General features: G+C 47.3%; 2 protein-coding genes across 2 annotated transcripts in view; both read left to right on the forward strand.

Moving 5' to 3' along the window:
* The window catches only part of LOC110570949 (leucine-rich repeat flightless-interacting protein 2), a 149,171-nt gene that overhangs the window by 125,264 nt on the left and 1,719 nt on the right, over nucleotides 1–22,188 (forward strand). Inside the window, exons 14-23 of the mRNA XM_044913631.1 lie at nucleotides 201–272; nucleotides 2,045–2,215; nucleotides 4,031–4,123; nucleotides 5,081–5,173; nucleotides 6,270–6,362; nucleotides 7,624–7,765; nucleotides 17,716–17,765; nucleotides 19,300–19,417; nucleotides 20,115–20,194; nucleotides 21,279–21,383. Coding sequence (XP_044769566.1) covers nucleotides 201–272; nucleotides 2,045–2,215; nucleotides 4,031–4,123; nucleotides 5,081–5,173; nucleotides 6,270–6,362; nucleotides 7,624–7,765; nucleotides 17,716–17,765; nucleotides 19,300–19,417; nucleotides 20,115–20,194; nucleotides 21,279–21,383 — 1,017 coding nt within the window. The remainder of the gene's footprint in view (nucleotides 1–200; nucleotides 273–2,044; nucleotides 2,216–4,030; nucleotides 4,124–5,080; nucleotides 5,174–6,269; nucleotides 6,363–7,623; nucleotides 7,766–17,715; nucleotides 17,766–19,299; nucleotides 19,418–20,114; nucleotides 20,195–21,278; nucleotides 21,384–22,188) is intronic.
* On the forward strand, nucleotides 9,925–13,068 carry LOC123324340 (leucine-rich repeat flightless-interacting protein 1-like). The gene has a single exon (XM_044913775.1). It carries the CDS (start codon nucleotides 10,186–10,188, stop codon nucleotides 11,773–11,775), a length of 1,590 nt encoding a protein of 529 aa, XP_044769710.1. The 5' UTR covers nucleotides 9,925–10,185; the 3' UTR covers nucleotides 11,776–13,068.

A 22,188-nucleotide genomic window follows, 5' to 3' on the forward strand; every position in this document is an offset into this window, starting at 1 on the left:
TTTTAAGCTTTGTGATTTTGAAATTCATTTTATTTTCCTTCAACACTTAAAAAAAGAAGAAAAGAAAATCACTGCCCAGACTCCCCAAATGAGGGAAACGACCCAGAAGTAGAAAAGATTTAGGGGACGGCTTCTCTTTCTTTGTGGTCGTGCTCACTTTTCTCCCCCCGATGTCATTTGCCTTTTTTGCCAATTCCTAGGAACTGAATGAGTTAAAGGACCAGATTCAGGACGTAGAAGGCAAATACATGCAGGGGTTGAAAGAGATGAAGGTACCAGTTTACGGAAGTGTGGGCTGATGGTATTAACCCAGTTTAACTTCAGAAAACCTAAAGAAGACACACAGACTGCATGCTTGCTCTCAAGAGCCTCCAGACTACAGAATCCGAGGTGGCAGGAACACGGGCATGGCTTTGTGCCCTGAGTGGTCTCCCCAATGCAGCTTTTGAACCGAGACCTGAACCCTGTAACCCTCAGTAGAAACAGTTACTAACACACTTCCTGATGCATGTTTCTGACTCACCCTCTTCACCCGGCCCACACCCAGGTTTCTTCTCACTTCCCACAGAAGTGCACCGTATGCTTGCAGAGGGGTTTGGGGGTTTTTCTTCACTGTCCGTAGTCGCTCCATACAAACAATGCTTCACTTAATTTGCTTCTCAAAGCATTGGATGTGTACCAGGAAGGCTGTCCTTATTGCCACACTTCTGAAACACCCAGAGTACTTGCTTGCATGTTGTAAAGTTTCACTAATTGAAGCAGCGTCCGAACGTGCACCCTCTCGGATTTATCTGAGCAAACAGACACTACTGTAAGAATGGGTTATCACTGCCGTGTGCCAACCAGGAAATTTAGTTGCCGTATCCCTCGGTGGTGAGGTGGGTAGTTGAGGACCTTGTTCTCTGTGGATCTAGCAATAGATGGCAAGCCTGTTACTTCTTCTTCAGGTTCCCAGAAAGGACCCCCAGCATAGTGAGTTTTCTATCACAGGGGCACCAACCAGAGGCCATGTTGGTTTTAAAATGACAAATTAATCCCTGGCATGCTTGTCACCTCTCCTTGAAGAGAGGGGGAAGTTATGGTTGACTTTGAATGTGTGGTGAGAAGGGGGTCACCGAACCAGCCCAAGAGCCACGGGTCCCACCTAAAATTGCCACCCTGGTTCGCAAGTGCAGACGAGCGTAGCGCGGAACTCCGGGAGGCCGCCTCAGAGGCCCTGACCACGCAGTGCCCACCTCTCTTTAGCTTCGGGTGGTTCCCACCCCCAGGGATTCACCCTCCCTGTTCTGGGGTCCCCTTCCCCTGATCTGTGCTTGGGGACGAACTTGCTGCTCCCCTCCATTGCCTGGCCAGCGAGAGTGTGAGCCGCAGGAGGGCGTGTTTCCTCTGCAGGCCTCTCTCCCCGGGGCTGTCCTTCCAAAGAAATGCCCTCTCTCCTTCCCGGACAGACCCAGTGAGACGTGCACAGCTTGTTGAGTCGTCCTGTAGGTCGAAACTTAAAATTCCACCTAATCCTCTCCTGGTTCACAAGCCCAGACAGGGGCAGCCGGCACTTAGTGGCAGGTGTCATGTTATCTCAGCTGACACGCCTGGCTCTTGCCAGGGTTCTGGTCACATTTCCTGAGGGACTACTTCCGAAACCTGTCGAACGGCCCAAGCTGCTGCAACGGGCGCCACCGAGTCCCGCGGTCAGGTCACGGGGTCCGGCCCACAGCCTCCCCGTCACGTGTCTCCCTTGTGCTGATGGCCATGGAAGCCGTCTTCCTCCCAGACACAATTAAGAACTAACTTTCTAAGTTAATAACTAATATTCTGAGTGGTTAATAACCGACTTGACCCCATTGGAAGGGGGGAATTTCTGTGCATTTGAAATTACCGTGTGTTTCTTATCCTGATCCATTTGCCCTAAGAAATAAAGTCTAAAAATAGGGCTAGTTTGGGGGGGGGTTTTGTTTTTTATTTTTTATTTTCTTCAAAGACCACTGAGCTAATCTCTGTTTTTGTTCTCTTATACAATTTCAAAAACCTGACACGGTTTCTGCAGGACTCACTAGCAGAAGTTGAAGAGAAGTATAAGAAGGCTATGGTTTCCAATGCTCAGCTGGACAATGAAAAGACGAACTTCCTGTACCAGGTCGATACCCTGAAGGACATGTTGCTGGAGCTTGAAGAGCAGCTGGCTGAGTCCAGGCGGCAGTACGATGAGAAAAACAAAGTAAGCGCCAGCATGAGAGAGAACGGTGGGGGGGGGGGGGTGAGAGAGAGAGAGAGTGTGTGTGTGTGTGTGTGTGTGTAGATAGCGGTTCTCCACTTGTCCGGGAAGCTCAAACATCTGTGAATAAGAATGCCATGCTCTTTGCAGAGGGCTTTGAAATATTAATATGCACAATTTCACTCTGTAAACTAGAGACAATTTTACTGGGAGAACATTGTGTGTTTTGCATGTAAGATAAAGTTGTAACCAGGAAAAAACAAGCCTACAAAGAACCAACATGTTTGGATGGACATAATTGGGTGCTTCAGGATTTTCCTGTTGGAGCACCTGGCTGGCTCAGCCAGTAGACCATGCAACTCTTGATCTCAGAGTCATACATTTGAGCCCCACGTTGGGTGTAGAGATGACTTAATAAAAAGATCTTTTTTAAAAAATAATAATTTCCTGTTAAGATACATTTCTGGATTTTTATTTTGTTATCTTTTAACAGCATCGAGAAATAGCCAGTTGCAAATATATTCATTTATTTTATTCCATTTAAGAATTACATACCTTCATTAAGTTAAATTAAGTTAATTATGATAGCAGCAAGAAGTCTGAGCCTATGTTGCAATCAATGACAAAAGACTAATTAGATGTTCTTTGTGGGATATAAAGCAGGGAATACTTGTTTTTCAGTTTTAGGAAGGAGTTGGTCTATCAAACCCTAGGATATTGTCCAATTTTTCAGAGTTGCTGAGGTAAACAGAAAATCTAATTTGTGTCCCTTTTTTTTTTTTTTAACTGGCTTTATCCCCTAAATCCCAAGGGTTAAAACCAAGGTGCCATTAGCAACTCAAAGGTCTCCTTCTTTGACTATATAGAATTTAGGAGCTAAAGAAGAATTTTATTTATGAAGTTCCTGAGAGCTAAACTCTGAAACAAAGGAGAAGCTTCCCATGAGACCTGATGATGACATAGATTATACAGTTATAGGAGCAGATGCTCACTGTGGACCCCACTGTGGGGAGGACACTGATGCATCCTAAACACTCCTAGGATGTCCTCAATCAGGCATCAGGAAGTAGACCAAGAACCCCCAAATCTAATTCCAGAGGATTTGGATGATCCTGGAATGTTGTTCCAAGCTGGGGAACAGGGACCAAGCAGAGCCCGATAGGCAGGCCCTTGTCACAGCTAGGAGGGGACCGGTCACCCTCGAACTTCAGAAAGTGGGTGAGCAGGTGAGGCCAGGGTGAGAAGCGAAGGTCATGTCCCTTCCAGATTAACCCCCTGACCGGCCTGGCAGGTATATACCCTGCTGTCCTGAACTGTTGGGTACCAGACCATCCTCATGGATTGTGCAGTATTGTGCTTTTGTCCCTGGAGTGGGGGCGCTGGGGTACAGGGTTGGCCATCCACTTAATGAGATAAGCTTGCCAAAGTAGACCATATTTACCTCTCTTTATCCTAAAGCGTATTCCTTGTCTGATTTCAAAATCAGGGCTAGTTCCAACCCAAGTCCTTCACAGAGCTGCCTCCTCCAGGCCCCCTGCACAGACAGCCCCCCTGGAGAGGGCCCCCCCTCCCCGCCCCGCCGGGCCCTGCCGTCCTGGTAAGATTCAGGGAGCACCTGTCTGATGCATCAGGTCCACAGGGAAGTTTACAGGAAATCAGAAAGTCCAGAGAAGTGGGCTTGTGCTGCTGAAAAGGCCTTGAAAATCGTGATGACGTGATAATAGGTAGTTTGTTCCAAGGTCAGCGTAAGTCATGGGGACGTGAACTTGAAAGAGTGTGGTTCCGTCACCACGTCCATGCTCTTTCCCTCCCTTGTAGGATTTTGAGAGGGAAAAGCACGCCCACAGCATCCTGCAGTTCCAGTTTGCCGAAGTGAAGGAGGCCTTGAAGCAGCGGGAAGAATTGCTGGAGGTGAGTAGTGCTCCCTCGTTTGCTCTTCCTTCTGTGTCTTAGGAGTATTTGGGGGCTTCATTACGAGAGTTAACCGTTTCCTCGAAAATTGAGAGTTTAGGCTAATTCTCCGTGCCTCACTTAAGGAAAATGATTCCTTTCATTGGTGAAGATTCTCATTCTTTGGGGGCTTTGTGTTTGTTTTGGGAGGCGTGGCTGACAGAATGATGGCCCCCTGAGATGTGCATGTCCCGATCCCTGGGACCTGTGGATGTGGCACCTTATGCACCAGAAGGGACGGTGCAGGTGTGGTGCAGTTAAGGGCCTTGTGATGGGGAGTGACCCTAGATTAACTGGGGGCCCACTGTCATCACGGGCTCCTTATGCTGGGAGGCAAGAGACATAGTGGGAGGAGATACGGTGGGGGGGTGGGGTAGCAAGGCTGGTGCCACGTGAGGAAGGGGCCAAGAGCCAAAGAATGCGGTGGCCTCTGGAAGCCAAAAAAAAGGCGGGGAGGGCATGGGTTCTCCCCTAGAGCTTCCAGAAGAGAGTCCAGACCTGCCCACACCTTGATTCTAGTGCATCAGACTCATTGACTCATTTTGGACTTCTGAGTTCCAGAGCTATAAGGGAATAAATTCACGTTGTTTTTAAGCCGCTGAACTAATGGCACCTTGTGACCTTAGCAATAGGAAACTGATACAGGGCTGGTTCTAACTTTTTAACTTGATCAGAACTTGAACTAGTGCCTGTAAGTAAGTCTGTCCTGCTTCTCTGGCCGCTGGAGGCTGAGGCCGAGGAAAAGGTTCCGGCATTCAGAGGCGAACCCGGGCTAATGCAGGAAATGGGGCTGGTACCCTCCTCCACACGTGTCTGTGGGCTCACGGGCAGTCACCGCTCTCGGATTATGGAGCCCTGCACTTTGTCTTCCTGCTTAACCCTTTATCTGCTTTCTTTCTATCTGTTCCTATTCCTCAGGAAATCCGACAGCTACAGCAGAAGCAGGCGAGTTATATCAGGGAGATTTCTGATCTTCAGGAAACAATAGAGTGGAAAGACAAGAAGATAGGGGTAGGACTCCCGAGTCTGTGAAACTGTTCAAAGGGGCAGTCCGCTAGCAGATGCAGAAACGCTTGTGTGAGCATGCATGCGCCCCCACATGACACAGAACTGATAATATGGAGAATACACTAGTTTACTCAAGCTCACAGTAACTCTGAACTTGAAGTGCACTTCCAACATGGGGTGGGCACCTTGCTGACGCTAACTGGGCTCTGAGCCTGCACCGAGCGGGCCAGCAGCAGCCTGAGATACAAGGAGTGAGGGAGGCACCCTAGGGCAGGTGGCACGTGGGGAGGCTCGGGCCTCTCGGATTCTCTGTCCGGTGTGGCCTGGGCCTTTCTTGAAGGCATTTGAGGAAGCTGCAAGGTGGCGGGTGCTGTGCCCATGTGTTCCTTCCTTGACCTGTCCCCGTGGAGGCCCCAGGCCCCTCTCCTTTAACAAGAAAAGCAACCACAGCCCACCTGCCTTTAGGAGTGACGAGTAGGAAGACAAGAACCCACTTAGAGTAACCGCCATGCTTCCCAATGACAAATGGCTTCCAGAACACAGCAGCCCATCCTGCACGGCTCTGATGCAGATCTCCAGATGTTGGAGCACAGCGTCGGTGCATGTGCCGTGGGAGGCTGTGCTGGTTTTCCCTTCTGTATCCTCATCCACACTCATTTAGGACTTGGCGAGCGTGCGCACGTGTGTTTGCCTTAGGACCACTTCATGCTCCTCTGCGACAGCGAACGCCAAGAATCAATGTAGAAGAATAGTCGAAGTCGTCACTTGGGGTTTCTTACGCATTTCTTCTTCTTCCTCGTTTATCTCCCATTTGAATGGGTGCATGGCTTGTGTCCATTCTCTCACTGCGCTGGAAAGCTGTGCACATACAGCAGCCTCTGAGTGCCTTTAAGGAGGCAGGAGGCAGGAGGCAGCGTTCCTTGGCTGCCGTAAATTCACGAGAAGCTTAGCATTTGCGTTTTGTCTGTATCTTGAAGCACATTCTACACAGTGCTTTAACTCTGGCGGTGTTCTACGTAGCGGAATCCTCCTTGTTCTCGCTTCAGTCACTTGCTCACTTGTGCAAACTTCTCTCTCTCTTTGCTCTGCTCACACTCAGGCTTTAGAGAGGCAGAAAGAGTTCTTTGATTCCATAAGGAGTGACCGAGATGATCTTAGAGAAGAAGTAGTCATGCTGAAAGAGGAATTAAAGGTATGAAGCCAAAGCATAGTTAAAAAAAAAAAAAATCCATGTTCTCAAGAATGACTGTGTGTGTGTACTGGTGTTAATTAGTTGTGTGTCATTGATGTGAGTTCTGTTAATCAATTCAAATCTTCGATTAACTGACACCGAAGAGACCCATGAAATGAATGAACGTAGGTTTAGTCGGGTCTGCCCGTTCCTTTAGATGTTCACAAGCGTATCTGATCTCGAAAGCAACTCTGATTTCCAAGCATTTTTTATATACTGCTTACATTTTTTTCTCATACCCACTGATATATTCTCCAGGACATTACTCCAAGTTAGACAATGTGTGTGTTTCTTTATATTAAAGGCTCAAATTTAAGGACTTCTCCAGCTGGTTGGTGGCGTGGGGGAGGCTCATATGAATTAGACTTTGAGACCCCGTGGGTTGAGGAACGTTCCACGTCCTGTTTGCGCCACGTCAAGGGGTCTTCAGCTGCTGGCTGGACACCAAGTGAAGGAAAACGGGCTCGGGGTGGGTAATCAACATTGTAGGAGACAGTGTTGAGAAGAGGGTATGGCCGTGGCAAATTCTGAGATCGTCAGTGGAAACAGATCAGGGTCAGCTGCTCATTATCAGGCGTCAAGGCCAGAGCAGTCAACCAGAGGGAGAGGTTCCTATCACCGCTTCTCCCAGGGCTGTGAGCCTGGCACTGGGGGGGCCTCCTCCAAGCTCAAGGAGAGAGCTGTGGGCACGGGGTAGCAAGTGAGTCCGTGAGCCATGTGAAGTGTGACTGTTCCTAGAGTGTTTCACAGTGTAGTGAGGATGAATTATATTTCCCTTGAAGATACCAAACATTCTAGCCACTTCTGTATTCTTTCTTTAACATAAGTTGTGTTTATTCCTTTCAGAACACGCACGTATTTCTTTCTTTATCTCTGTCTCTCTTTTTAAAGAATGCAACCAGGGTTTTAAAAGGGAGGTCACTTTGCTGTGATTTGCATGCTGCAGTACCCTGTGATGGCCTGCAGGCCCTTACCTCCAGTTAAAAAGGATGCATGTCGACAGTGTCTCATCACCAGCCCATTGGGATGTGGACTGGAGCGTGGAGGAAAACATCCCAGATTTGTGTGTGTTGAGAGGACACTTATGAGTGTGGTGTCTACCACTTCTCTGATTCTGTTTCCTCAACTTCAGGAAAAAAGAGCTTCCTTTTCGTTATTATTAATAAAATAGAGTTTAACCTAGTATCAGTCAGTATTACAACGAGTCTGTTTTTGTTCCCAGAAACATGGAATAGTCCTAAATTCAGGGCTAGCTACTAATGGAGAGACTTCAGACACTCTAAATGACGTCGGACACCAAGGTCCTTCCAAGATAACGAAAGAAGAGTTAAACGCCCTCAGGACGGCAGGGGATGGGATGCTAGGTAAGTGCTCACCTTCCTTTGGGTCTTTTCATCCTCTAGTCCGCATCGATTCACCTTCCATGCATTATTAGAGTTGACATAATCATCACTGATCAATTAACACTCACACAGCATGCCATGCGTCCTGCCACTTCTGGGGAGCTCCCTTGCCACACGATGTGGTCACTCACGTGTGTTGTCTGGTGTGCATCTCTGTGCAGTGCTCACCACTGATGGCTAAGGAATACATTTCTCTTGCTTCTCAAAGCCACCACGTGAAACTGTGAATGCAAGGTGAATCGTCTCAGAAATTAAGGGACAGTTCTGACAGTGCTAGTTGGTTCTCCTCCGCCATGGGCCGAGGATGGCTTCCTAACTTACTCCGTTACAGACTTCTCCAAAGATCAGAATAGCAGAGGCTGTAAAGTAAGATAGTTAACCTCGGTTCCAAGCCAGCACTGCACATCCTACACACTGTGAAGTGTTTTGAGGGTGTGAGGTGCCGTGGACAGCAGATGGGGGCTTGTGACAGAGTATGTCTTGGGTGCCGTTCTCAGGCTACCGCTCAGTGGCCCCGGGCCGGGGCAGGGAGGGGCGAGGCGGACAGGCAGCCCCCGGTGGGGAGTGTGGGCAGGGTGAAGGGGTGCCTTCCCCTTTGTCAGAGGTGATGTTCCTTTGTACGTCAGTTTTTGCTTCTGAAAGAATATAAATTGGGGAATCCAGTAGATTGTAAGAATACTTGATACAATTTGCAAATATCTGAAAAGATTCACCGATTAATATTGGTCATAATATTTGGCTTTTGGATAAAATAAGCCTTCTGAATCCGGGGTGCAGCCTGGAGTTGCAGCCGGCAGGTAAGGCTCACTTGTCCCTTATTACCCATTGCATTCCTGCTCTCTACAGTGAGGCTGGAATACGCTCAAAGCCCATGTCTCTAATTTCCATAGAGAAGCTTTCATCTTATTTTTTTTTAATTTATGGAAATGTAGAAACCTGTGGGCCCCAGCTTCTCAGGACTTGCTTCATAGGGAGATGTACCTCATTATCTTGATGATTCCTAAAGGGACACGGCGCTTTTGATTGCTTAAAAGTTACTAAAAGAAGATAAATTGATTTGTTTCCATCCTACCTATCTATAAGCTGTGTGAGCAGCTAGGAATTTGATCATGGTGCTCTTGTTCAAACATATGTTTTATAAATCTTTGTTAACCGTTATGAAACCAACCCTTAAAGAACCAGAACTATCACTTCCCTAAGTGGTGTCCAAATGTTTTTTGATCGCATATCCCTATCAGTAGAGAATTGTGGGAACTTCCCAACATGTGTATTTTTAATTTATATATACGCATACTATTCATCAGTACAAAGTGTGTGTTATAAAACGTATTCACTGATGGACATCTTTAAAGGGTGAAGCAAAACTAACTAGAAGCCATGCTACTTCTCCCATTTTCTCTGGGGTAAGCGCACCCACTTGCGGAGACCACGGTGTGGTAAAATTATCAGGCTTTGCCTTTCAGCAGCATGGCATCTGATGTGCCGGGGGTTGGTTTGTTTGGAGACTCTAAAATGTAAGCGTCCATTCCAAAGTCATAGCATGTTTTTAATTTGTACTTCTTCAGTGGATGACTAACTTCCTATTGACTCAGTGGTCATCTTGATCGTAAGCACTTGCCACCTGCTCGCCTTCCCACCAGACCCCGCGGGGTGGGGCAGAGGAGTTTAGGGCACCAGGCTGCTTTCTCAGGAGCACAGTGATTAGATGGTGGGGGGTGGATTTCTTTTCACCTCACGTGAGCTATTTCAAGTTAGTATCTTCCTTGAGACTGACCTTGAGGCTGAGTTTCTTAAGGTGGAGTGAAGGTTTCTTTTAAAAATTACTTGAAGGTGGTTTTAGGCCTATGTGACGTGACGCGCAGTGCAGTTTGACAGACAAAGAAGTATGAGTAGTCCGGCTGTGCATTTAGAAACGAGCTTCAGGTCGTTCTTAAACCCATTATTTTGGATTGTTTGGCTGCCTGATCCAGAGCTCTATTTGTTAAAACTTAACTGCACCTTTGAAAACCAGTTCACACCGGACGGCACCAGCAGCCACTCTCGCCTTCGAGATGGTGGCGGCAGCCTCCGCGCATCGAACGCTGGCTGATGCAATGACTGATTTGCCGCACAGACCTGGCCAAGGCTTCTGCTCCGTGTGATTCTTTGATGACTCTCTCTCCTTAGGAATGGGGTCGGGTGGGAGAGAGAACATGTGTTTACGCTGTAATGTATGTTAAGTGGTCACCACATCATGGGGTCCCTTCAATTTTCTCAATGGTCTTTTAGGAAGAGCCAGTGAAGTGGAGGTGAAAAGTGAAATTGTGGAGAATGTGGGGAAAAAAGAAATCTTGCAGAATACTGAGCAAGAACAGCACAAAGAGGACCCAGCACAGGAGTGTATGGACACAGAGGTGTTCCATCCTGGTGAAAATGCCAAGGACCAGAAAGCCTCTGAAGACAGTGCCCCCTCCCTAGGAGTATTAGCAGATGCCACGAATGAGGAGCAGGCTCAAAACCAGATTCTAGAGAACGCTTCCTTCCTTGAAAATACAGAGCAGGTTGAGTCCAATGAGGTCATAAACACACCAGATGATAGGACTGGGGCTTCCCTTGAGCAGTCCGAATGTTTGCGTGATGGTGAAATCCCAGGTCCTGGCACTGGGCAGGACAGTTATGATGCCTTGGATATTAAAAACCACAGTAAAGAATCTGCAGAAAACCAGGAAGACTTGAAAACCAACTTGGGAGAGGGTAGCACAAAGCCATGTCAAGAATCTGCCTCTCTGCAACCATCTGAAGTCGGAGGGCTGGGCAGCGCAGACACTGGGGAGCAAGGTGGGAGCCCCACAGAGGACGTGGTGGAGGCAGGGCTAACGGGGCTCGGGGAGCAGGTGGGCACAGAAGCCTCCGGCCCTCCAACCTACAGCGATGACAACGTGAGTCATGATGAAAAGTGTGCCGTAGAAGCCCCCACAGAGCTGGACCCAAGCACAGGGCATGACCTAGACAAAGAGCTCTCCGAGCAGGAAGCTGCTGAGCCCCAGGAGCTCCCAGGTCAGAGCACAGCGGTAGGTGGGGAGAATGACGAAAAGGAGGATGAGGAAAGGGGGTTGAGGGACGAGAAGCCAACCCAGACAGAAGTGCAGAACATTCCTCGTTGTCCAGAGGCAGAAAGCAGCCTGCAGGGAGCAACAGGTCCCGCTGTGGCAGATGCCGAAAGCGAGCCCCTAGATGTGAAAGAGCCCGAGGAAGAAAAGAATGACCAACAGGGAGAGGCACTGGATTCATCACAGAAGAAGACAAAGAACAAGAAGAAGAAAAACAAGAAGAAGAAAACACCGGTGCCTGTAGAAACCCTTAAAGATGCTAAGAAAGAGTTAACATTTCAGAACTCAGATTTAAGTGAGGTGAAGGAAGACAAGCAGGTAGCTCTTCCTGACAAAAAACCAGGTGCAGAAGCACAAAATGAGGTAACTGAAGGTCCAGGAGAGAAAAGTGTAGCAGGAAGTGGTGAAAATGTTGACTGTCCAGAAAATCCTGGAATTGAGTTGGATGCAAAATTTAACCGAGAAGATAATGATGTAAACACTAATGGGGGGGAGGAAACAGCTGATGGGGGCACATTAGGTTTGGGGGGTGACACCGCGCCATCGTCAGGCACGAGTGCCAGTGATAAGGAGCTGGAGGAAGCCATTCTAGAAGATGGCGCCGCTCACAGCGGTCCTCCAGAACCAGGGAGTGGAGCGGTGCCTGGCGGTGCCCTGCTGGAGAATGAAGGTCCCTTCAAGGACAGTGATGATGCCCCTCAAACAGGAAGTACAGAGCAGCATGAGATGGCAGGGGGGCCTAGTCAGAGAGTCAAAAAGGTCGTAGAAAACGATGACTTAGCACCTACAGGGGAGCTGGGAGCCTCCATTTCAGAAGGCAGGGACGAGCTGAGAGGCGGATGCGAGAAGGGCAGAAGCAAGGAAGACTGTACCATGTCGTGAGTGGACAGGGGCCAAGGACTGGACACGAAGCCCAGCTGTCAGAGGCTCGTCTGCTCTCTCCACGGGTGAGGTTCCTAAAACGTTCCACATTGAGATAGATGCACTGTAGGACAATCAACCACCGAGCTATCTACCACGTTGGATTATAGACTGTTACTTGTAGACGCATTCTTCCTCATTAGGGTTATCACCCAGATTAGAAAGAAAGACACACCTGTAATCAGTAGGAGTCCTAACGGAGAACATTCCGGCCGTGTTAGACAACGGACACTGCGTGTTTCTGCTTACAATCCGAATAAAGCTCTTTAGCATTTGCCTTAGGCTGATATTCTTGACCAAATACACCAGCACCCAATTGAAATGACCAAATGGCATTCTGAGATTTGTGAGTATAGTTGATACTTAAATTAATGTGTCTTCATTCAAATATATGTCCTTTCATATTTGATTTTGATGTGTACGATATAATCTATATGGTATTTTATTTTAAAAGGAGATAAATGGCCAAATAGTGTATAGGTCACTGAGAGATAAGATTTGCACCTTAGGACAGTAATTAATCATGTTAGGGATAAGAAACAAGTATCTTAAAGCACTGGGAGATCTTAATTCCCTTTACCTCATATAAGTATTTTATCTCAAACCGATACTTTTGATCTCATTGTTGATGATACCTGAATTTATTTTGTAGATTTTGACTTCACTTCATGCTGATTATGTACCAGAGTCATTTTATACAAAGTTTTTTTTTTTTTAATTTGTTTCTGGAAGAGACATACATTGAAATTGCACTTCCTAATGCAGTTTTTGTGGAGGGGGACCATTTCTAAAATTTATTTTTTTAACCTTTAAATTACTCCTCTTTCTATTTGTCTTATATTCGAAAGAAAAATACAGAAGGTACCATTCTTGTGCAAACTGCTAATTGAACTATAACAGGATATTTTAAATAGTTGGGTCACTTTTGGTATTTTGGTATAAATATTTTCATTTGTTTTATCTCAATATATTATTGGAAAAGTCTTGATTTGGTCTTCCTGAAGGAAATATATATTTTCTATACAAGGAAGCATTTTTAAAAATAGTTGTAAAGTTAAATTAAAAAAACAATTGTAAAATACTAAAATCACAAAGGACTGTACATTATGAATGCTGTTGACACTTTATGAGATTATATGAATTCATGTCACTGTTACAAGGTATAATTGAGTGCAAAAAAGACCAAAACCTCAATAAAATTTGAGGCAAGCCTAAGTGTTATTATGTAATTGAAATAAAAACATTTTATAATTTCACAAGCCTGTGATTCCACTCTTTGGGCTACTTGACTTCGGCTACTGTTCCTCGTAATTATTATCTTCAAAGTAGCGCCTACTTCCAGGCTGCTAATTCCCAATCTGTGTCGTGTGAAGGACTCATTGCTTTGTCAGTAATGAATGAACGTCTCTCCTGGTACCTAGACCGGAGTGTTGTGCCCTCCTGGGGAGAACTGGGAAGATCTTCCCTCATAGAATATCCTGTGGTCTGTGGTTCCGGTGAGGAGCCCCAGCGAAGAAGGCTCTCCATTCTGTTGCTCTGCTTACATGTGCCAATTCTAAGAATGCTGTGAAGGATATGGTGAAATTGGCAAGTAAGCATTGACTCCTCCCATGTCAGCGTCCTGAAGCAGGGGACTGATACACCGTCCCCACTTGGGCCACGTGAGTGGAAAACTACAAGGCTTGCTAGAGAGGCTCCAGCCCGAGGGCTGCAAAGGCCTTGAAAGGAGGCAGCGGATGCCTCTAACTTTAGCAAAGCCGCACTCAGCCTGGAATGGGCGTCAGAAAGAGCTCTCATTCCTACTTTCAGAGGCCCCTGGGGAGATGATTCAGTAACCCAGCTCACTGGACGGTGAGATCATCAAGCCATTTTAAGGTCTTTTCCTCTGTTACTCAACAGCACATTTAAGGACATTGTGGCATACTTCATGTCCCTCACGTTCGCTGTCCAGGCATCTCGATTATTCACACATCCATTTAAGTAATAGACGTTTTGATCACTTCATATCTGGAAGGCACTGTGCCAGTGGATGAGCGGAAAGGACCCAGCTTCTAGTGAAAGTGGACAGCTGAGAATCAGGAAGTGAGAAGAAAAAAAAAAAAAAGGCACAGAATTTTGAGTTAGAGGTTCTTATTTGATAATATACAAAGGTGGAGAAGCAGTAACTGCTTCGTGTGCAGTCCTTGGGTTTTGCCCACACCCCTAACTGATGCTCTTTAGTAACATGTTTTTCAAGGGTTTTTAGAAATGAGATGTATCGCACTGAGTACTTTCTATTAATATTCAGCGTTTCCAGCAAACGGAAAACCTAATGACCTGAACATTTAAATCTCTACTGTCACTAGGACCCTGGAGTGCTAGTCCTGGGGTTCTATGCAGTTTGGGGTTCCTGTTTTCTACGGTAGACCCCTTTCCTAGGAGACCACCTTGAACAGCATGCCATGGAAACAAGGGAACACAGCAGTGAGATTCGTGCCAAATGTCCAGGCTCCGGAACAAAAGGAAGGGGTGTTCATGCCTACGTGACATTAGAATACATGCTTAATCAGTGTGATGATCATATAGAGAAAACTTTGTCTTTCAGGAGAAAAAAACCCTCACTCTTTCCCTTTTTTTTTTTTAAAGATTTTATTTATTTATTCATAAGAGACAGAGACAGAGAGGGAGGCAGAAGGAGAAGCAGGCTCCCCACTGAGCAGGGAGCCCCATGCGGGACTCGATCCCAGGACCCTGGGACCCTGACTTGAGCCGAAGGCAGACACTTAACCATCTGAGCCACCCAGGCGCCCATCACTCTTTCCCTTTTACCCTATCCAATGCCCCTTATGTTTTTTATACACTATTTACATATTATTTTACATATCATTTACATATTATTTACATATATTTTACATATATGTACCTATTGTTCACATATATACATATTTTACATATGTATTTTTCAAGATGTGAACGGCTTCGGCGGTGGCTGGCATGTACGGTACCCATCTGTACACCCCTCCTGGGCCCTGTAAATGGGAGAAAAACCCTGTCCCTCTTCTGCCTTTTGCAGGAAGGAGGTGCTCTCCTGACGTGGGAGGCTGGCCCCGGGGATGATGAAAACAGCCCACATGGATTATAATCAGACAAAGTCAGTGCAAGGCGGGAGAGGATTCCTTGAGAGACCTCAGCTTCCCCCTCACTATCTTTTCAATATGGAGAGGAGGTGATTTTCCTCTAGCCTTGGGAGAGGAAGCCTGAGGCCCACGATGGCTGAAATTAACCCACAAAATGAAAATTCTGCTCCTGAGGGTGTGTTATTACGAGCCAGCTACTCACCCGCACTGTGTCTCATTCGCTTTCTGAAAATGGAGGTGGAACCTGCCCTCCAGGGCTGTGGGCCAGATCCAGGTAAAGCAGTGCAGAGAGGGAGGGCTTAGTGATTGGGGTCGTTGCTGGGGGTTGGCCTTGCTGTCCCTGGACAGGTGAGGTGACAAGGTGCAGGCCAGAAGGAAGACCAAGGAGAACAGGGGCTCAGAGAATTTCAAAGCTGCTGGCACTGGCTGCCCCCGGGGACTGTCCTCAGACCTCGTCACTATAAGTGCTTCTCATTTCACGGGCCTCTGGACATGTGTTCCAGAGAACGTTTATTGGAATTTAACACAGAAAAGCCAGACTTCTAAAAATTGAAATCCTTTCATAGCCAAGTCATTTTGACTTCTTCTCCGTATAAGAGAAAACTAAATTTGATACACTGTGACTTCATTTTCTTCCCTGCCTTGTTTCTGAGCACTGCAATTGTGGCCTTAAATGAATAGTTTATGTCTGTTTATCATCAGGGATTATAGGCCAGCGATGAGCAGTGGAACTTTCTAAATGCAGGGCAGTGGTAGGTCTGCAGCGCTCTGGGGAAGGAAGGCAGTCAGCGTCTCGACGACGAGCAGCTAGCTGTGCGCTCCACAAATCAGACTTGGTGATTTTTAAAACTACAAAAGTAGTGCCCGTTTTCTTCCTATCCAGTTAATTCGCGGCTTTCTTTTTTTCCATTCTCTTCAAACGATGTAGTTTAAACTTCCTCTCCAATTCTGCTGTAAAACTTTTCTCCCTTAAAATGTCACTTCTGGGGTGCCTGGGTGGCTCAGTCATTAAGCATCTGCCTTCGGCTCAGGTCATGATCCCGGGGTCCTGGGATCGAGCCCCACATCAGGCTCCCTGTTCAGCGGAAAGCCTGCTTCTCCCTCTCCCACTCCCCCTGCTTGTGTTCCCTCTCTTGCTGTGTCTCTCTCTGTCAAATAAATAAATAAGTAAAATCTTAAAAAAAAAAAAATTTTCACTTCTGTGTTTTTCATATTCTCACCATACGAGTGAAGGTCATGTTACCCTTATTTTGTATTTGTTGGCCAGCTCCATTCTTACATCTTAACGTTTGTTTTGTACTTGCTATCCAGGATATAATAGAAACGCTATAATAATAAAATTGTACAACAGATAGATGAGATTCAAGATCACTTTCTGACATACCCATTGCTTCTTAGGATGCCTACGGGTTTTGTATATAGAATATAAGATAAAATAAAAAGTAATATTGAATAAAGAGCTGGCTTTATGACATTGATGTTTGAGTGTTGGATGGGCTTGTAGAAGAGAAAGAATAAACTATCGGAAGCAACCTGACTGTATAAATTAAAATGGAACTCCAGAGGATCATAAATTTATCTTATGTTACGCTTGACATTTCTGATTTAATTTATTTTGTGGTTATGCCTTTCAAAATAACACCGTGGGGTGCTTGGAAGAACAGTTAGAGAAAGCATGTAACTCGGATGAGAATGTAGATAGGTGATTGTTTAGATGGAAACAAGTGCATTTTATACAGATTATTTCCTTTTTCACACGGTGAATCAGAGCTGCGCCATGTGGGAGCACAGTGCCCTCAGGAGAAAGAGTCTCGGGCCAGGAGTCTGGCTCCGACTCCAGGCTCTGGGTTTAGATCTGGAGCCACAGAGGAGTGCAGTGGTTAGAGGTGCGGGCCCTCGCCTGTGGAAGAGAGAGAAAGCAGCAGGGCTCACCTGTAGGGCTGCGTGGGTGAAGGCGCAGCTGCTCGGGCGTGCCTGGCACAGGGTGACCCTGCAGTACCCATCAGCATCGCTGTCACCACCACCTCTTCCTGATTGGCCTTTAAACTGGTGTAGGGTTTTGCCCACACCCCTAAACTGCGCCCCCCCAAGCTTTGGTTTCCTCCTCTGCACTCTACAGATTATATCACTCGACACCCCTTCAGAGAAATGTCCGGGGGATTTCGAAAGGCTTCTGTGTATGCCACTCTTCCGTGTCCCGGGTGGCAGGGGTGACAGAAACCCCCAGCATTACTGCATTTCTCCGGACAATACCCGCCCCGCACGAGCAGGGGAGCGGACGTGTTGTCCGCAGACCTCTGATTTGTAAACATATAGTCAAAGCTGTGGCACTGGGGAGTCTCTGAGAAAAAAAGAAAGATCCATTCTTCTGGGCCGTGACCTTGGGAAGTCAAGGATAATGAAAATGCCATTGATAGCAATCGCGATGCTCCGTGTGTTTGTACCTTGCTAATGATGTTAAACTATGAAGCCTGTGAGATCTTGTGTTGCAGTGTGGTTTGGCCCTAGATCCCTTGCATGCTAACCCAAAGTAGAAGACTAGCCTGTTTGCATGCAGCCGGATGCTGCCCCTGACGAGATAAGCATGTTGTGGGAGGTTGACCCCACCCACTCTCCCTCGGCTGACGTCTCCCCCAGTCCTGTGTGTGGCCTCATTCACTGTGGTACGTGTATAATACTTCATCATTAGTTTCACTAACCTGAATGCTCACTCTTCGATTTAGCATGCTGCTGAACGGTGCACTACATGGATTCACCTCAACCTCTATCTTTCTGATTTCTTTAGATATTAGGTTGAAAAAGCTTGTTGATGAACGGGAATGCTTATTGGAACAGGTAACAATCATTTTATTACTTTATGAGTTCCCCAACGGCAGCACCTGAGCCCGAGAACCTTCCCATACTTAACTTCTTGCTTTATCGGGAAAACCCTAATGCATTATGCCTGAAAGCGATTTCCAAGCCAACCTGTGTCCTTACCAGTTCTATCATTGTAAGTCACGTGAGGTTCAGAGAGGATGTCCCGAAGACTCGAGGCCATGGAACCGAATGTGGTTCGCTCTATGCCAGTTGCTGCCTAAAACAAATATTTACATAGAAGGGGCTAGAATAACCATGGAGAGGCAGGAGCTTTACTGAGTTAGTCCAGACACCAGGTCTCTGACTGCTGCTGGCTCAGGGAGGTTGGTCTTGGGATCCCTCAGTGATCAGCACCTCTTTCCAGAAGGCATTTCCTTGTTGCAGCTGATCAAAGTGGTTTTACTTGTGGTTCACCTTCGTCACGTTCTTCCACCTCCAGAAACACTAACCAGCTGTCCTGTTTGGTCTTTTTATGTGCAGGGTAGTTACTCAGTCCTTCCACAGTCACGTTCTGAGGAAACTCAATTCCTCCCAGTCTCCTTCATAAGCCTAATCAAAGATATTTTGCCATACTGCTTACAGTTCCGCTGAAGGCTGCTCTCAAAATTGGGGAAAGCACTCAGTGTGGTAGCTGCATTGAGGATCCTGTGATCTTTTAAAAACACGTATCCGTCCTAATTCTGTACCTATTTCCTTAGAGCAGCGCGGCATACAGTGGGCAGCGTGTGCCTGGGGCTCTGCTCTGCTTTGTGCTGGCTGTTGGGGGGCGGGGGCTCCCACAGGGTCCACAGAGGTCGGAGGTTAACAGGACAAGGGCTGGGAGACTGCCCATCAGACACCGGAACTTTCTACGGTTGTGGCTGCTGACGGCCAGGGAGAGCAGAGCCCTGCAGAGGCCAGCTCCCTGAGCATGGGCTCTGTGAGGGAGACACAACTCGGCTAGGCCCTCGAGGACACTACTTCTGGGCCTGGAAGGCTCCAGAAGGCCCTGCCCAGCTTCTAAGTGAATAACTCGAAGGTGACTAAGTGCACTGACTAACTCTGAGATAAACGTTTAAAGCATGTTATGTATGTACCATCTCCTCCTGAATTCAAGAGGAATTTCAAACTTAGAAATAACTTTTCACCCAGAGTTACAAAATAATTTCTGCCTGATACGGTGAATACGATTCCATTTTCACCCATTACGCTATTACTTCCTGGGGAGAGTGCCAACTGGCCAAAGGTTGTTCATCTCTTTATTTGGATTGGTTATTAAAGGTGAGAGACTCCCTGTGGTGGCTGGTGGATTGTAACCATTTACTGCATTTTTCTTGTGCTTAATTACGTAACTCCTATCTCTTTGGCACCTTGGAGACCCACGAAATAACTCCACAGCAACATCCGATTGTATTTATGGGGTGTTGGTTTTTCCTCTACACACCGCTTCCTGTGCCATAGGCTCTATGCTCAACTTCCGGCCTCATTTAGAATAGAGAAATTCACATATTTTATTGGTGGGTGTTTTCAGATTAAGAAACTCAAAGGACAGCTGGAAGAGAGACAGAAGAATGGCAAGCTAGACAACCTGCACCCTGGAAGTGATGTCTTAGAAAATGGGACAGACATGCATGTAATGGATCTGCAAAGTAAATGTCCATCCTTGTAAACAAGTAAACCCTTTAAGTGTCCTGTGTGTATTATACTTGGGCTACAGGAGAAAAACCATCATGGCAAAGAACGCCCGGCGTTCCCCTTGGCCCCCAAAAGCCCTTGAGCACAAGAGTGCAAAGATGTTTCTGTGTGGGATTGAACGAGGATGGGCAGGTGGGCAGAGCGAGGATGTTTCTGTCTGAGCCTCAGGACTAGAAAAGGTGCCCCAAAACGTGCACCAAGTTACCACCCTATGATGCACTGTGAGAAACCGCGTTTTCCATGCTGGATACCACTGCCTTGTGATCAGCTGATTGTATGGAAAAATTAGAAGGTATTTTCCATACAAGTAAACTAGAGAGAGGCTTAAAGGGAGATAAAATTACCCGCAGTCTCCCCCCTTCCCCTCCCCCGACCACCTCTTTGTGTTCTGTGCTCCGGAGGGGCTCTCCTGCCTGGCACTTACTTGCTCAGCCTGGGCACATGGAGGGAGAGAGTGCCTTCTCCTATCTCAGCTTCAGCCCTCCCAACCCACCCCTCCCCCCACCCCTCACCCCCCTGGTGGGGCCACAGGCCAGAACTTCCAGATTTGCATGCCAAGTACTCAGTAGGGGCTTGGATCCCAGGAATTATTGTTTTAACATTTTAAAAGCCCAAGAGCTTAACAAATTTTCCTTCTCTTTCAACCTTTAGGGGATGCCAACAGACAGATCAGCGACCTCAAATTTAAACTTGCAAAATCTGAGCAAGAGATAACCGCATTAGAACAAAATGTATGTGTGTGCACTTTTAAGCAATAACGGGCAGTGAAAGCGATGATTAACTGAGTTGTACTTGCTAGAACTCGCCCTGAAAGGCTGAGCACAAAGAGGAGCAGAGATTTACAGAACCAGAAAGGGCCCTCCGTGTATCTCCTGCAGAGAGAAAGTAGGGAAGGAAAGATCACTAGGAGGATCCGGGTTGTTATACTGGGTACTAACCCTTTATAAACAATGGCTGGTTGTGGAAAATCACTAATGTGGCTGGGGCGGGGGAGCTTAAAAATGTTGTTCTTTAAAAATTATTTATTTCGTTAAAAAGCACTTCATATGGGGCCATCCCTCTTGCCTGGATTTTCTGCCTTTCTCTCCCAACCAGGTTTCTAGATTGGGGGTATTTATGCCTCTAGCATGTTGGGCCAATCTGGGGCAAGCTGTGTCCTCCGCCAAGGGAGAAATGAAGTCGGTACTCTTCCCCCCTCAGTTATGGGTCCCTGTGGCTAGCGCTTTGGGGAGTTTTTGAGGAAACAGAAATGAGAATAGCACGCCTGGGACGGGATGAGTTTAGGAAGCATGCTTTTGGTCTCAGCGGACTGAGAGTCTCCAGTGGGTTGTGGCTCTTCCTGTCCCGCGCGCAGGCCTGGCTGTGGAATGCCATCCCCAAGCCTCCTCCTTTTCCTCTGCACTAGTTGCCGGCCTTTCCTTCTCCCTTGCTTCATCCCCACCATGCCACCCCAGGAGAGACTGGACAGGAGCTGAGGTCCTGGCTGAACCTTTGCCCACAGCATCGTTCTGCCTCGACCTACCTCCTCCTGCAGAATGGCCCCACGTCAGGGAGGGACGGCAGCCCTGTGGAGCCACGAGGTTAGACTAGGGTCAGAGAGGGGATGAGGCCCTCACAGCTGTCAGCACCAGGCTGCTCAGAATGGCTCGCTTGGCTAGAACCAATAGAGCAGCCCACAGTGCTGGATCATAACGGTTCGCATGGTCCATCCTCCCATTTGATGAACCTCGCCCTTTGATCCCACATGTGATAAAGCAACTGGAGAAAGAAAACAGGCCTGTTCATTTACACACACGATGTTTCCCTTCCTTTTAGGTAATAAGGTTAGAGAGTCAAGTATCACGTTATAAATCGGCTGCTGAAAATGCCGAAAAAATAGAAGATGAACTTAAGGCCGAAAAACGGAAACTCCAAAGAGAGGTAAATTTTCTAGGTGTTTGTAGGGAAAGAATGGGAAATGATGGTCTAGCTGGCAGCAGAGGGAGCGTCTGCCCCTGCCCCTACCCCGGACTGTTCGGGGCCTGGTGCCAAGCCACCCCCCAAGGGCGGGGCCAATGCCCTGGGGAGCCTGGGGCTGAATCCCGGGTCTCCCCCGGGATGGTGGCTGTGGGGCCGCCCAGAGTCTGTCCTTCTCACCAGGGCCTTTGTAGGTGGCCTCTTCTCTCCTGGTTCTCTCAAGCTCTTTTTTGTCTTTGATATTCCGCTGCTTCACCCTGATGTGTCCTATGCAGGTTTGTTGCTGTTTGTTCTGCTCAGGATGTATGGTGTTGCTTGGATCCATGAAGTCTATTTCTAAATCAAGTTTAGAAAATTTTCACCCGTGACCTCCTTAAGTAGTCCTCTCCCCTCGTCTCTCCACGTGCCCTCTGGGGCTCTAACCCGAGGAGGTCAGACCCTCTCCCTGCAGCGCCTACTGCTCTGCTGGTAGATCTTCCTGTTCGTCCCTTGTCTTTTTAAAGTGTATTCATTCCTGATGCTTGCTTCTTGTATGGTCTTGTATGCTTCTGTGTTAACTGTATCCTTATTTCTTTTTTTTTTTTCAAGATTTTATTTATTTATTTGAGAGAGAGAGAGACACAGATCATGAGCAGGGGAGAGGGGTAGAGGGAGAAGCAGACTCCCCACTCAGCAGGGAGCCCAATGCGGGGCTCAGTCCCAGGACCCTGGGATCATGACCTGAGCTGAAGGCAGACGCCCAACCGACTAAGCCACCCAGGTGCCCCGA

The sequence above is a fragment of the Neomonachus schauinslandi genome, chromosome 3 (assembly GCF_002201575.2).
Source record: "Neomonachus schauinslandi chromosome 3, ASM220157v2, whole genome shotgun sequence".
Classification (NCBI taxonomy): Eukaryota; Metazoa; Chordata; class Mammalia; order Carnivora; family Phocidae; genus Neomonachus; species Neomonachus schauinslandi.